The sequence below is a fragment of the Mus musculus genome, chromosome 17 (genome assembly GCF_000001635.26).
Source record: "Mus musculus strain C57BL/6J chromosome 17, GRCm38.p6 C57BL/6J".
In the NCBI taxonomy this organism is placed as follows: Eukaryota; Metazoa; Chordata; class Mammalia; order Rodentia; family Muridae; genus Mus; species Mus musculus.
Window position 1 is genome coordinate 24,599,492 of NC_000083.6, and position 13,348 is coordinate 24,612,839.

The 13,348-nt window shown below is 54.1% G+C and overlaps 1 protein-coding gene across 26 annotated transcripts in view; it reads right to left on the reverse strand.

Moving 5' to 3' along the window:
• Tsc2 (TSC complex subunit 2) overlaps window positions 1-13,348 on the reverse strand; it is a 36,861-nt gene that overhangs the window by 3,676 nt on the left and 19,837 nt on the right. For 12 of the 26 annotated variants that reach the window (XR_001782062.2, NM_001286720.1, NM_001286713.1 and 9 more), the window contains exons 21-34: window positions 10,946-11,080; window positions 9,453-9,642; window positions 8,604-8,697; window positions 8,208-8,310; window positions 7,946-8,040; window positions 6,733-6,861; window positions 5,337-5,501; window positions 5,015-5,167; window positions 4,815-4,927; window positions 3,595-3,807; window positions 2,603-2,806; window positions 1,898-1,966; window positions 844-974; window positions 66-556 (exon numbers count right to left, since the gene is read on the reverse strand). Coding sequence is in view for 24 of the 26 variants with exons in the window: in NM_001286720.1 (NP_001273649.1) it covers window positions 66-556; window positions 844-974; window positions 1,898-1,966; window positions 2,603-2,806; window positions 3,595-3,807; window positions 4,815-4,927; window positions 5,015-5,167; window positions 5,337-5,501; window positions 6,733-6,861; window positions 7,946-8,040; window positions 8,208-8,310; window positions 8,604-8,697; window positions 9,453-9,642; window positions 10,946-11,080 (2,285 nt within the window). In the remaining 2 variants the exon portion in view is untranslated. The remainder of the gene's footprint in view (window positions 1-65; window positions 557-843; window positions 975-1,897; window positions 1,967-2,602; window positions 2,807-3,594; window positions 3,808-4,814; window positions 4,928-5,014; window positions 5,168-5,336; window positions 5,502-6,732; window positions 6,862-7,945; window positions 8,041-8,207; window positions 8,311-8,603; window positions 8,698-9,452; window positions 9,643-10,945; window positions 11,081-13,348) is intronic. The other 14 variants (NM_001286716.1, NM_001039363.2, XM_006524044.3 and 11 more) reach the window with 8 other exon arrangements.

The following is a 13,348-nucleotide window of genomic DNA, read 5'->3' on the forward strand; positions in this document are numbered from 1 at the left end:
GGGAGCTCCAGCCAAGAAGAAAGTGTATCCCCTGGAGTTGGTAGCAACCTGGGATTTGTGCCCACCTAGGGTTGATGCCTGGCACCTTCTCAGCACTGGAGGCCGCAGCTCTGCTCTTGAAGTTATCCCTTTCTACCCTCTTTCCCCTTCGTGATGGAGCGGAATCAGAGATGGTATAGCCTCGGGGCCGGAGGCCACTGGGGGAGCGGGGAGAACTGGAAGGCAGAGGACCTTCAGGTGGGACTGTGATACGGCTCTCTTCACCCGTAGCTGACCAGGTAGCTGCTTCCCCATCCAGGATCCCTGACTGGGACCGGACCTTAGCCTCAGGACTCAGCCGTCCAATATCAATCTTGTCCCCTAGGTCTCCAAGGATGTCCTGTAAGGTCTGCAACTCCGGAGAAGAGCTAGACTTGCTCAAAGGCTGTGAGGGTTGGAAGGAGAGGTCCACGGCAGGCCGAGCCCCCTCAGAGGAGATGGCCCGCTCAATGGGGATACCCCCTGCAGCAAGCTCCTCCAAATGGGACTTTTCTTCCTGGCTAGATGCTGAGGATGACTGCAAAGACAATTTGGAAGAAACACTGTTAGGAGGCACTGAAACATTAGGGCCTCTGGCTTCCCCTTCAGGCCTCTGGCAGCACCTGCCATCCCGATTCTGACAAACTGAAAAAGACCACAATAAATGCCACCCAGATAGAGGGTGAGAGACCCAGAGGGTGGGAGCAGAAGCGACATGGGGGGAAGGCCTATCCAGCTCACACAGCAAGTCAGTACAGAGCCAGGAGGTCTGAGTTAGACGCTGCTGCCTGCCCCAGCTTTCCCTATGGCTCCCATGATGCTCACCCGGCTGTAGGTGTCAGGCCGCTGGCAGTGCCTGTCTGTACCTAACGCCGCCTCGAAATCCTCCAATTCGGGGGGCTCCACTGGCACCTGAGTCTCTCCTGGACTTCCCTCCTCAAGGACCATGGCTGAGTCTGGGAGGACACAGACAGGGAAGCTTGCTGTGTGCTGGGCAGGGCGGACGCTCATGTGACCTCAGAACACCAGCTTCTCCCTGCTGGAAGGGCAGCGCCTGCAGAGCTGTCCACCCTCTGCCCGCTGCCACTGGAGCAGGCTGAGATGAACTCTGCAGGCCTGGGGAGCCCTGGCTCTAACACCTCCAGCAGGCCAGTGTGCAGCAGCTCCACCCACCCCTGCATCACTAGCAAGGCAAGGAGGAGAACAGGGCTCCAGCATGGGAGGGGTGCAGGGCCTGAAGCCAGCTCTGGCTTTGGACCTCAGAAAGAAGCTGACAGGATGTCCCCATATGTAGACTTGCAACCTACTCTGAAAACAGAAGCTTCAAGTGTGGTACTTGAGGGGAGGGATGAAGTCCCTGGGCAGAGCATGCCAGGGCAGGGGATGTGTAAGAAGCAATCAAGGGTCAGTGCAGCCTGACTGACACCTCCCCTAGCAACTGCCCACACCCCAGCAGCCATGTATACAATGCCCTTCCAAAACTGGCTCCAGTACACATGAGAGAACTGCTATGACGAAAGGAGATGCACAAAACAATCAGATCATCAGTAGCCAGGAAAGGGGCTCACCTGGGCCCTAGGGCCAGGCTCAACCCCAACAGCTGCCACCCACAGGGAAAAAGGAGACCTACCCAACCCATCAGCCAGAGGCCACAATAGCTCAGAAGCAGAGCTCAGCTCAGGACACGTGTCAAAGGGTCCCCATGGGCTAAGCACAGGTGTCCTACACAAGATGTCCTCATGTCAGCCAGGACCCTACTCCCCAAGGGCGATGAGAGGCCCAGCCAGCCATGGAAAGGTGAGCAGATGGGGGGGGGGGGCGAGGAGAACAGCATCTATGAGGCAGAGCACATGGTTTCCTCGCAGGGACGCGCCAATACCTGCCCAGGAAACGCTCCTGTGCAGCTGTCCTTGGCAGCTGGGCTGGTACAGGGAGGAGAAAGAAGCCACTGCAAGGGAACCACGCGAGTAGCCTCGTCAGCGGCAGAGACTGCACAAGGCCGAGCAGAGAGGACGGGCATAGCCCCGGGCCTGGAGAGGACAGAGGGGAGGACCAGCGGCGGCCAGGGCCGGCACACAGGGCTCCCAGCTCTCCAAACTGCATGCACAGCCTTTGGGAGGTTACTGCTGGCCAGCTGCTGACATATGGATGTCCTCAGCCTCCAAGTGCCATCTGTGGTCACATGTGATTAAGGGCCTAGCTGGGCAGGGTTGGCAGGCCGGGAGCACCCAGGCAGGCAGGCAGGCTCAGGCATCCCACCCCAGGCCCAGGGTGTGCTCAGCTGCCCACAGTGCCTTCTCACCCCAGGCCAAGCCCGTCATGGAAGTGCCGTCAAAGGCTCCAGAGAGCTCCATCCAGACACTGCCAACCTTCAGCAGCGTCCTGATGGTGGCAGCAGGTACCAGTCTCCAAGGAAGAGAGTTCTTCAGCAGGCATGAGCCTGCTCCTAAACTTTAGGGACCAGAACACTAGTATCTTCCCCAAACACCCTGAAAACTACACGTGAGAGGCCTCGATAGAGGAAGCCTTGCTGCAGTCAGACTGGGCATCTGAGCTCGGCTACCCATGCATGCTCTGTGCTCACCTGTATTAGAGCGTGGGAGAGTAGGAGGCTTGGCGGTGCCAGCCGCTGGCACTGACAATGACTTGTACAGGGCCGTGTCCCGGTGCTCCTTGAAACGTTCAGCAGCCATAAGGGCATTGGACAGCTCTTGCAGGGGCATGTTGTTGATGTCTGAGGAGAAGGGGCTGAGCGGGTTCTCCAAGCTCATCAGCCAGCTGGTGTTTCCTGGGGGTGGGGTGGGGTGGGGTGGGTGGTACCTAAGCTGTAGGCCATACCTCCCAGTCATGCCCCACTCTTAGCACTATCACCAACAGCCTATACCCACTCACACCCTGTGTCGGTTCAGAGCAGCACTAGACTGAGGCCAGGCAGGCCAGGCTCAGACACACCTCAGGGCTGGGGCTCCTCAGACAGCCTGGCGCCCAGAGCCTTCTCCTTGTACCACATCCACACGGCACCCACGACTATTCCTGGGCTTAGGGTCTTTGTTAAGCCCCTCTTGGTGACTGGCATGCCCCTGCTGCAAGCTAAATTCATATGCTAAGCTCAGAGAGGACCTCAGAACATGACTGTGGAAATGGTAAAGAAGTTAACAAGGTCAAATGAGACTACCTGAAAGTTGGTCCTGTCTAATGCCTGTGTGCACATAATAAAGGGTATGAAAGTTGGCCCTGTCAATGCCTGTGTGCACATAATAAAGGGTATGAAAGTTGGCCCTGTCTAAAGCCTGTGTGCACATAATAAAGGGTATGGGCTCAAGCACAAGGGCAGAGAGACGCGAGCCACCTGCAGGCTCAGGACTCAGAAGGAATCTGCCCTGCCCACATTCAGTCTCATCTTCTGGTCTTCTACACCCGGAGACTAAATGTCTGAAGTGTGAGCTGCCCTGTTTGGCACTTTTGCAAGTGCCTCAGCCACCACCCCTCTGAAGAGCAGCCTCAGAGCGAATGTCTCAATGCCCCTATGCTCTGAAGACCACTGGGCACTCTCCAGGCTGCCTGCTCTCTCAGTACCTGTGGGTCTGCGGACTAAGATTTCTGCCCAGCCCTGGGTTAACAAAGGCACATAGGCTGCCAGATTCGTCTTCTCTGCTGTTGGAAGCTGGGCTCCTGCAGGGGGCTTCTCGGGCTTCGCTGCCACCGCCGTCTGTGGTCCCAGAGAAGCAGAGCCACCTGGGGAATAGGGAGCTGAAGTATCCAGGACACCAACTCGAAGGCCATGGCCCCCTAAAAACAAGGGAGTTTAGAATTGGTGACCACTTGCCCAGTAAAGTCTCCAGCACAGAGCAGACACAAAGTCCAGCCAGTCTGGAAGCACCTGGCCCATGCCCAAGGAAAGCTGAAACAGGACAGCCCCAGGCCCTGGGTTTGGCCCTTCAAGAGTGGTAGCCTCAGAGAGATGGCTCAGTGGTTAAGAACATTGGATGTTCTTTGAGAGGACCCAGGTTCAATTCCCAGCACCCACATGGCAATTTACAATTATATTTAATTCCAGTTCCAGGAGACCTGACACCCTCACACAGACCCACATGCAGGGAGAACACCAATGCACATAAAATAAAAATAAATAAGTCACTAAAAAGTTAAAAAACAAAACAAAACAAAACAAAACAAAAAACCAGGCAGTATTGGTGCATGTCTTTAATCCCAGCACTGGGGAGGCAAAGGCAGGTGGATCTTTGTGAGTTCAAGGCCAGCCTGGTCTACAGAGCAAATTCTAAGACAGCCAAGGCTACACAAAGAAACTCTGTCTTAAGAAAAACAAAACAAAACAAACAAACAAAAAAGAAAACAAAAGAACAGGAAAAGGAAGGAGGAAGAAGGAAGAGAAAGAGAAAGGAGGAAGAGGAGGAAGAAGAGGAGGAGGAGGAAGAAGAGGAGGAGGAGGAGGGAGAGGAGGAGGAGGAGGAGTGGGGGCCTCCTGTGAACCAAGCAGCAAAGAGCCCCGATGCTCACCCACTGACCCACAACTCCTCAATCACAACAGAGAGTGCCCTGGGTGAGCTGACTTCCAGGCTCTTGAACTGCAGGAGCCTCGCTCCCCGATGAGCAGAGTTACCATGCCTCTATACACAGACTGGTATGCCACAAAGACCACATCCAAGAGTCATCAGGAAGTGGCCAGTCACAAAGCTAGCCAACAGTCTTTCAGCTCTTCTGCACACTGGGGCAAACTGAGAGGTAGGTGAGGGATAATGGGCACGTGTCAGGAGATGGCTTGGGTATAGTCTTACCTGACATGGAGCGGACCCGGTCCCGGGCCCCACGGGACACCTGCTGCCCAGCCTGGGACTCCAGTTTGGCCGGTGCTTCCTTTGTCTGCCTCACATGTGTGCTAGGATCAGAGCTAAGGACAGAAGTGACCATACAGAGTCAACCATGGTCCCCCAGGGTTTCTAGGAGCACAGTATACCCAGAAGGGAGGGACAGTCACCTTGAATCCGAGCCACCCTGCAGGTCCCCAGAGTCCAGGCCCAGCAGCGACCGTGTACCAGTTCCCACACTTGTTGTCACAGTGACAAGCTTGTTTCCAACCAGCCAGGTTTTGGTCCTACCCCCTGCCAGGAGGAACTCTCCCACAGGGGACCTAAAAGAGTAAGAGTGTCTATCTCCTGCTTGTATGTGCAGGCTCTCAGCTCCTGAAGGCCAGCAGGACCTCAGGAACCCAGAGCAGCTGCCACCCTGGGCATCCAGTTCAGCCACAGAGAACAAGTAGACAGCTGCCCCACCCACCCCAGTCCTGGAGGCCCTCACACCTCTTGGGGACTGCAGTGAAATTGGAGAACACATATCGGGCCATCATGTCCAGACATGTTTCTGTGAGCTCCAAGTGGAGATTCTTCAAGTTGTCATCAGCCTGGGCCATAGAGTTCTCATCCGCAGACCCCAGGCTGGCGCTCGTAAGGGATGTCTGTATTCTGCTAGAGGGAGAAACCATGCCTAGGTTTGAGGTCAGGACTAAGGGAAGGACCATGCCGAGTCACCTACCACCAGGAGCCAAAGCTCAATGCATGCATGGCCAAGATGGCCTTGCTCAGAAAGCCCACCAGGCCCAGGTCACAGTGGCTAATGGAGCTACAACCTCACAAGCCCTGTGGACCACGTCATCCCAGAGAGGAAGGGAGGCAGGAGCCTCACAGCAGAGCCCGCTGTCTGGAGCATAGCTGAGAGAATGGGAAGACAGAACATCCTCTCCCCAAAGCACACAGGAGTCAGCCATGGCTGCAGCCCACAGCTTAGTCATGCAGACTTCAGAGACCACAGGAGGACAGAGCAAGATTGCATTCTGCCCACAGGGCCACCTCCTAGCAAGGACAGGCTGAGTGAACTGGAGTAACTGGTCAAGTTCCACTCATGCCCAGGAACCAGAGGAAGGCCTTTTCTAGGTTTGATTCTGAGCTCTTTAGCCACGTTTTGGTTATAAGGAGTCTACCAGAAAGAAAGAGGTGATTGGGGTTCTACTGGGCACTCACTGTCCCCAGCTCTCAGAAGCCATACAGAGGTAGAAACCCAAGGCAGGCACTCACACGGGGCTAGATCTCAGGGTGACTGAAGCCACACCCAGGAAGGGCTGGAAGGTGAGGGAAAGATGCCCTATCACTAGACAGACACAATTCACAGAAAGATGCTAGCTACCTCTGGGGCCCAGCATCACCCCCACCCCTCCAGGCTGGCCTCCACCCCAGATCCCTATGCAAAAGCCTCGAGTTCCTCTTAGAATGAAGCCCAAGAAGAAAATCTGCCCTGCAGAATGCGATGCCGAACTTAGGGTAGTGTGTGTGTGCCACCTGCACAGGAGCAACTTGGATCTGCAAAGCTCGTGGCCTCTCCTCTGTGGTACCAACCTGAGGGGCTGACACTGGCTCCCAATGTTCTCAGGGCAGCTACTCTAGCTCTAGTCAGGGCTTGGAGGATGATCTCTGAGGAGGCTGTGCAGCCAATTGTGCTATCAGGGCTTGGACAGAATGCAACCTTCCCACCCTTTGCCACCAGGCTCTGCTAGGCTGGGGCCAGGTTGTCCTCCGGCTCTTGTCAGGGAGAGCTGCTGCCAGCAGGCGAGGAGGTCATGCATGCAGCCCCATGCACCACCACCCGGGTGCTCACGGGGCCAAGCTCCAGGTCCGTGCCCCCCACCCGACACAGCCCCACTACCTGCGGACCACATGTTCAGATACACTGATGCTGCGGCACCGGAAGGCCTCGGCTGCACAGCTCTCTTTGAATTCTTTCACAGGTGGAGAGTTATTCAGGCCTTGTTTGGGGGCTCTGGCTATCCTCAAACTACCGGGCGAGGAAGGAAGCCCCAAGCCCCAGAGAGCCCAGCTCCCAGGAATGGGAGAACAAGCCATTGGAGGGGTGAGGAGGAAAGGTCCCAGGCCACAGGGTCAAGATGGAGAGGTCCCGCGGGTGAGATGAACAACAGAACCATGCCAAAGGACAGTGAGCAGAGGGAGAAACAGAAAACAAAAATGCATAAAAATACAGCTTGTAAATGCGACTGAGAAAAAAAAGTAAGGTTTCACGCATGACACCAAAACAAAAGACATCAGTGCAAATTAAATGTGGATCGCCCGGCACGGCAGATTCCAGGCTAGGCAGACCAGATAGCCCCGCTTACCCCATAGAGAGGCCTTGAGGCCAGGCCCTGGAACTCACTGTGGACAAAGGCTACTTCTTAACACAAGCTCCCGAGGGGCCCAAAGCCCCTGAGAGAACAAGGCTCTGGCCAAGGACGGTCAAACTGACATTCTTCAGCCCCAACCATGGGGCTTGAGTAGAGGCTGCACTGGAAAGTGCCGTATCCCACCCAAGGAGAGCTGAGGTAGCCCGCAGAAAGCGGGGCGGGCAGGGCGGCAGGGCAATGAGGCAGGGCAAATGGAACAATGAGGGCCAGCACAGCTCTGCTCTCAGGTTTGGCACAAGCAGCTGTGATGGTGAAGAGCGTGTCCCTGATGAGCAAGCTCTGGAGGAAGAGAGGTGGCTCTGGCTAAAGGCTGGGCTAACCAGAGACCATGGGACCAAGGAGATGTCTCTGGGCTCTCCCTGGCCAGGCCCAAGGCATAGCTGCCATCTTTTACTTGTGTTCCAGTGCAGTAAGGGCCAGCCCTGTATGTAATCCTGGCCCAGAGAGGCCAAGATGCTGGCACAGGCGCCACAGGGCTGGAGACTATAAACCAATCTAGCAAAAGGGAAGCACCGGCAGCCTTTTAGGTCCTGCCCAGGGCATCTGAGCCTCGGGTCACTATGTACGATGACACCCCTTCATTCCTAGTCCCATGTTCACTGGCCTAGGTCACTAATCACATGTCACAGCCCAGGGTTCCACCCCACTTGACATCAGGTATATCCCCAGCAGCCCCCGAACCTTTTGGGTCTCTCATTAAGACTGGTGCTCCGTGCTCTGAAACTGTCCTTCTCAGGGGTATCATCAAAAGACAGGAGGACATTGGAACGCAAACCCTGGAGTAGGGGTAGAGACACAAGCCATGAGGGGGACCATGCGAGACCAAATCTGCAGTTCTTTTCCCATGCCCACCTCAGGTTGAGCCCAGTAGCCAGTTCAGTATAGCCAGCTCCTAGGTCAGAGCTCCAGCCGTTTCCCACTCCCCCATGTCCCTTGGACTAACCTTAGTGATATAAGGGACGAAATCCTTCCGAAAGGGCAGTCGGCACCTGATGAACCACATGGCTATGACGTGGTGAGCCAGACACACAATGTACTGGTTGAACCTGGTGGAAGGAGAGACAGATACTCTGGTCTTCCTCTTGGCTTCAGGGGAACCATCATGAGGCTCAAGAGACTTTTTGTTGTTGTTGTTTTTTGAGACAGGATTTCTCAGTGTAGCCCTGGCTGTCCTGGAACTCACTCTGTAGACCAGGCTGGCCTTGAACTCAGATATCCGCCTGCCTCTGCCTCCCGACACCGCCCAGCTTCTCAAGAGACTCTTAAGCTTGGAGCCGACTATACTTCAAGAGGCTGGGACCGGGCCATGGCTTTGGGGGGCCCAGGCAAGCAGACTTACTTGGAGGGGTTGGTGTATGGCAAGGAGATGGCAAACACGCTGGCATACTGCTCTGCAGCAAAGTTCCTGTAGAGGTGGGGCAGCCTGGCCAAAGCTGTGACACAAGGACAGCCATCAGGGGAGCCCAGGCCACAGCTACAGACTGACATCAGCACACTGTGCTCCAGTCCCAAAAGTCAGGGCGGCTATCCACAGCCAGCTAAACATCACCTTTGAAATCAGGGTCTCAGCTCCCCATCTCAGGGACACGAGACCTATGGTTCCCAGACCAAACCTAGCCTATGACCTGCAGCCGTGTGAGTCATGAGCTGCAAACATGCTAAGAATCTTTACAGGGTAGTAAGCAAAACCAAGTTCCTGTGGCCCTCACAGCATTGCCTTTCCACCCTGGCCATGCCCACCAAGTGCTGACCCAGCTGTCTAGTATCTCAACATCCCTGTGTGCCCCAGATACACAGGGAGGTAGGAAAGGGGACCAGTACAATGCCCCGAACTTCTGCGAGTTCTGATAAGGGAGGGACAAAGCAGGTTAAATTGGCAAAATCCATGTGTTCTAAGAGGAGAGAGAAGGCTAAAAAAGAGCCAGTCTAGGCATGGGGCAGAGGCTGGGGATGGCAGGCAGGCTTATGAGCAGAAAGAAAAGGAATGGACGGACTATCCTAGAGCAGATAGCAAAGCACTAAGCAGGCATCAGAAGTGTTAAGACCCATGTTCTCCAGGGAGGCCAAACTGTACACAGTCAGGAGGGCTGGAGACATCACTGGATGTGCTCACCAGTACAGGCTTATACTCAAGGGTCCGCCTCACAGACACACATGCACAGGCTCTGTAACAGAACCACACACTCACTAGACAGGAACTCCAGGAGCGGGATGGCCATGCTGGCTGTGGCAGAAATGTGTGTGAGCTTCACCACCAGGACAGGAAGCGCCTTGATGATGATGTCGGGCATCTCCACACTGCAGATGGCCAAGGCTACCACGCACTGGCTGGCGCAGCGGTAGATAAGGCCTTGTTCCAGGCAGTACACCATCTCACGCTGAGGAAAGCAAGATACAAGATACACTGGGTCTGCCTGCCATCAGCTGGCAAGGTCCCCTGCCCCCTTGCCCAAGAGGGCCAAGCTGCTCTGTTATACCATGTTCTGCCCCAGGCCTGCCTGCCTGCTTGCTTTTCTTTCTTTCTCTCTCTCTCTCTCTCTCTCTCTCTCTCTCTCTCTCTCTCTCTCTCTCTCTCTCCTTCCTTCCTTCCTTCCTTCCTTCCTTCCTTCCTTCCTTCCTTCCTTCCCTTCCCTTCCCTTCCCTCCCCTCCTTCCTTTCTTCCTTCCTTCCTTCCTTCCTTCCTTCCTTCCTTCCTTCCTTCCTTCCTTCCCTTCCTTTCGCCTGCTTTGAGATGACTCTTGAGGAGAATCAGAGCATGTGGAACGCCCCTCAATGTCTAAGTGGGCCCAGCTTCACAGATGGTACCTCAGCCTATAGCCCGTATGATGAAACTAGATGTCCTGGACTCACAACCCCATCACTCTGGGCCTTCTAAAGAACTGGCCTTCAGGGCAGGCACCAACTGATGTAGCAAGCCCCTCCTGGGTAGTATCCTCTATGAAGACAACAGTAAAATGGCATTTCAGGCTACAGACCGGGGCTTATTGTCCTAGAATATTTCTACTTTCCTGGAGCCAACCCTCAGAAACATTGTAGAGTCAGAGAGCCTTCTGAGCTAGCTGAGAAGTCATAATGGCAGCGAGGACTGCGGAGCACAGCCCAATGTGCAGGGCGTTCCCTTTAAGCTGGGCCTGCGCACGGAGCCTCAGTTCCCAGTAGTGCCGCAGTCAGGGAAGACAGGCCTGAGCCCAGCCCCCTCCTGGCTGCCAGCACTGTGAGAAGGCTCCTGACCTCAGCAATAGCACCAGTTTGTCATGGAGACATAGCAGAATCTAGGGGACACAGGGAGGATGGCAGAGAACAGCACAGGACAAGAAGTGGGCACTATGTGGCTCTGATAAAGGAAGTAACAGCCAGGGGTCCTGACCAACCACCACACTTCTTAAAGCTGGTCTGGTCACAGGTCCCCAAACCTAACAGAAAGAGTTCAAGGGGTGCTTCTCAATGGGGAGGTCCTGCTGAGGAGAGGACAACAGGCACAGCCAAGGGTCATTATCAAAGCCTGGAGCCTGCAGAGAACCGACAACTTCTGTAGAGCCTGGGTTTCAGATGCCCACACTCCCTGGCTGGCTGACAGGTAGTGGCCCACAGCATGGAACAAAGCCAACTGACTTCACTCTGGCCCAGCAGCCAGCTCACTGAGAGCCCCTTTGTCCCATTGCCCCTCTTCCCATCTCTCACCTGTCTGGTCTTGTCCAAATAGTTGTGATAAGATATTAATGCTGTTAGCACGGGAACCACAGCCAAGTGCAGGTCAGTTCTCGAGAAGCCTTCTGGGGTACCTCGGAGCCGCTCAAGGGTCTTTGGAGCTGAAAGCTAACATACAAGACACAGCCCTAAAACCTCTGCTCCACCGCAGGACTCTTAGGAGGCCAGGAGTCCTGGCTAGGGAAGCCCCTTCCAGGCAGAGGTCTTTGTGAGAAAACCCTCAACTCGTAACAATGTAGCCCAAGTACAATATCACACACACACACACACACACACACACACACACACACACACACAGTGCTCTAGTCTAGGGAATGCAGGAGCAGTAACTATCTGTGGTGGTTTGAATCAAAGTGGCCCCCATAGACAGAGAATGGCACAACTGGAGGTGTGGCCTTGTTGGAGTAAGTGGGGCCTTACTGGAGGAAGTGAGTCATTGGGGGGTGAGTTTAGTGGCTCACTTATCTCTTCCTGCGGCCTGCAGATCCAGATGTGGCACTCTAGCTAGCTTTCCAGCATCACATCTGCCTGCATGCTTCCCACCACAATAGTGGACTAAACCTCTGAACTGTAAGGCAGCCCCGATTGAAATGTTGTCCTTTATGAGAGCTGCTGTGGCTACTGTGTCTCTTCATGGCAATGGAACCCTAAGACAATATCCTTGACTAGGGACCACCAATGCTCATATCTGGGATGGGATGGGTGGGATCCCTAGGGCATTTTGGGCAGTATAGCCCCAGGAGCATGGCCTGGTGTCAAGGCTTATTCTGAAGGACACAGGACCCCAGATAAACAGTATAAGTATCTGTGAGGAACAGCCTATATGGAGGAGAAAGCCATTGTAGCACACTGGAGCTGGCGCGGGTGGAGGGTGTACTGGCTAGTTTTGTGTCAACTTGACACAGCTGGGGTTATCACAGAGAAAGGAGCTTCAGTTGAGGAAATGCCTCCATGAGTTCCAACTCTAAGGCATTTTCTCAATTAGTGATCAAGGGGGAAAGGCCCCTTGTGGGTGGGACCATCGCTGGGCTGGTAGTCTTGGGTTCTATAAGAGAGCAGGCTGAGCAAGCCAGGGGAGGCAAGCCAGTAAAGAACATTCCTCCATGGCCTCTGCATCAGCTCCTGCTTTCTGACCTGCTTGAGTTCCAGTCCTGACTTCCTTGGTGATGAACAGCAGTATGGAAGTGTAAGCCGAATAAACCCTTTCCTCCCCAACTTGCTTCTCGGTCGTGATGTTTGTGCAGGAATAGAGACCCTGACTAATACAGAAATTGGTACCAGCAGAGTGGGGGTATTCCTGCGACAACCTGACCATGTTTTGGAGAGGTCTGTGGAAGGACTTTGGAACTTTGGGCTTGAAGATCCATTCGTTGTTAAGAGCTCTGTCAGATGTTTTGTAGGAGCTTGGAAGATAATGTTGAGAACAGTGCAGAAGATGGAGGCCTGGCTTGTGAAATTTCAGAGGGAAAATTAAAGTCTCTTTTCAGGGCCATTGCTATTTTGATTGTGAAGATTCTGTAGTTCTGGTTAGCTGGGGCTGAAGAATCAGCTGTGATTAACAAGATACCAGAACTACTAAAGCAAAAACTTTACATTACTGGGACTATTGATGCTGGTTAGCTGGAGCTAAGAAATTAGCGGTGATTAAGAAGAGACCAGCATCATTGAGGTGACATCTTCTGGGAAGTGTTTTCTGAGAGCACAGTGGCTGTGTTCCAGATATAGCCAAAGTTGTACCTTGTGCTGTGGCTAGACTTGGTAATGTGTAAGGGTCACCCAGGTGGTACTGGTTTTGAAGGCATGAAGGAGTTGAGCAGAGCAGCTGAGGCTTGGCACTGTGAGAGGCCATGGAAGGCCATTGGTGATAGTGCAGCCTCAGTTGCAATTGATGGCCCAGGACTGAAGGGGTCATGCAGTGTTTTGGAGATGCCAGTACCATGAGATGACCACCAAGAGCAGCAGCAGCAGTGGAGTACAGGCATCTGGAGCCTAGAGGATGACGCGTGTGCTACAAAGGGCATGGCTGGAGAAGTGACCCAAGCCCTTGGAGGAGCCCAGAAGATCGTAAGTTGGATCCCAGACACTGGACGGTTGGAGATTGACTTTTGCTTTGGATTGTGACTGTGCCCTGATATTTTCCCTCTTGAAGGAAGAAACTGTTTTAGTGGAGCCCACAGTTAAGAGACTTTTAATTGTAAAAAGACTTTGGAAAGACTGTGGGACTTTTAAAGTTATTTAGATCTTGGGGATGAATAAGAATGTAAGGGTTGAGGCTTACTAGTGATGTGTTTGTGTGTCAAGTTGACAAGGGGTCAATTGTACTGGCTAGTTTTGTGTCAACTTGACACAGCTGGGGTTATCACAGAGAAAGGAGCT